The sequence below is a fragment of the Buceros rhinoceros genome, unplaced genomic scaffold, assembly GCF_000710305.1.
Source record: "Buceros rhinoceros silvestris isolate BGI_N320 unplaced genomic scaffold, ASM71030v1 scaffold22796, whole genome shotgun sequence".
Classification (NCBI taxonomy): domain Eukaryota; kingdom Metazoa; phylum Chordata; class Aves; order Bucerotiformes; family Bucerotidae; genus Buceros; species Buceros rhinoceros.
The window spans coordinates 7705-9273 of NW_010418400.1; the positions used below are offsets into that span (position 1 = coordinate 7705).

The following is a 1569-nucleotide window of genomic DNA, read 5'->3' on the forward strand; positions in this document are numbered from 1 at the left end:
GTGCTGATGGTCCCTTGGGGCTGGGGGCAAGGAGGAGCTGGAACCCAGCAGATCGAGCCCAAGCACCGACACGAGGGCTGGTGACACAGCCAGCCGTGAGGGACGTGGTGGCATGCCTGCCTTCCCCGCTTGCCTGGCAGGGGACAGCCCCAGCCAGCCCCTGGAGCCAGAGGCAGGAGGGGAGCTCCGAGGGCAGGCACCAACCTGAGGTTTACTTGAACGTGTGGCTCTCAGCTCCTCCCCTGCCAAACCCTGGAAGAGAGATGGAGCGGGGTCAACATCGCTGTGGGATGGCAAGTGCACCGAGGGATGCACCGAGGGCTGCGCCTCGCTGAGAGATGGGACCCTGAGCCCCCTGCCCCTCCCTGCCACAACCCCAGCCACAGCTGCCCTACCTTTAGGCCCAAACAGGGCGGCATAGCAGGGGTGGTTGCAGTACGGCTTGCCATCGTGCTGCAGGGAGAGAGAAAGAGCATCAGCCCCACGCCACTCTTCAGCTCCATATCTGCCCTTGCCACCCCTCCTGCAGCCCCTAGCTGCAAGGGACAGGGACCTCCCGGGCAGCAAACCTCACCTCTGCATGGCCTCCAGATGTCAGGGTCTTGTTACACTTCTCGCATCTCAAGCAGGGCCGGTGCCAGTCCTTCCCCAGAGAAGTCACCTTCTCGGCTGCCACGAGAAGGAGATGCGTTAGTCGGGACACTGAGCAGGCACAAAAAGTCAGTTTGGGCAGGTTGGCTCCCTGCCACCAACCCTATTTTGGGACACTTCCTCAAATCTGTTTGTCCAGGACAGAGGACACCCAAGTGCTCGCTGTGCACGCACATCACCGCGCACATCCAGGCACCCGGATCTGACGCAGCAGTGCCATGCCCAGGGTGAACATCACCGCATCCATGCTGATGGACTGACTTCTATCCGTCTTCTAAAGATTTGGGGGCCTCCCTCCTCCCCACATCAGCATGCAAGGAGATGAATTTCTCCATAGCCATCTGGAGTTCAAGCGATCACTAGAATTGGCAGGGGCAAGGGGCGATGTTGGCGAGGACCAGGATGGGAAATCCATCGCCATGCCCTGCCCCAGCAGAAACCAGTCCCCTCCAGCCACCAGCATTCTGGCCGCAGCTCCGATTCTGCATGCCATGGCAAACCAGAGCGGGGCTGGATCTTGGACAGGGTTCAGGCAGCCACAGAGGGGACAATGTGCTGTTTGCTGAAGCCAGGACATGCTTATGAAGAACAGGGTGGTTTTTAATTGCGGCGCAGTGGGGGAGGAGGGTATTTTCTGTGGATGCATGTGCTCTTCACATTGGCAGCTGGCTCCTGGGGTTTTATTAAGTGATAAAGCAGAGTTTTCCATAGGAGCCCCATCAGAGCCAGATCCAAGCACTCTCCCCATGTCTCAAAAGGAGGTTTAGCAATGGGACCAAGAAGCTGCTGGCAGCACTTGCCCCAGGGGCGCCCTTGGCAGCCTGAAGCACCTCTTCTTAGCAGTCCAAAAATGCCCACGACAGCTTACACAAGGAGCAAGCTGGCGACTGCAGAGGTGGGAGTGGGGACAGTGCCCAA

The 1569-nt window shown here is 59.3% G+C and overlaps 1 protein-coding gene across 1 annotated transcript; it reads right to left on the bottom strand.

The window, feature by feature from the left end:
* Positions 1-211: 211 nt before the first annotated feature.
* CRIP1 (cysteine-rich protein 1 (intestinal)) lies at positions 212-898 on the bottom strand. Its single transcript, XM_010138541.1, has 4 exons — positions 838-898; positions 575-669; positions 396-453; positions 212-252 (listed from the first exon to the last, which is right to left on the bottom strand). The coding sequence occupies exons 1-4, from the start codon at positions 896-898 to the stop codon at positions 212-214; spliced, it is 255 nt and encodes an 84-aa protein (XP_010136843.1).
* Positions 899-1569: the final 671 nt, after the last annotated feature.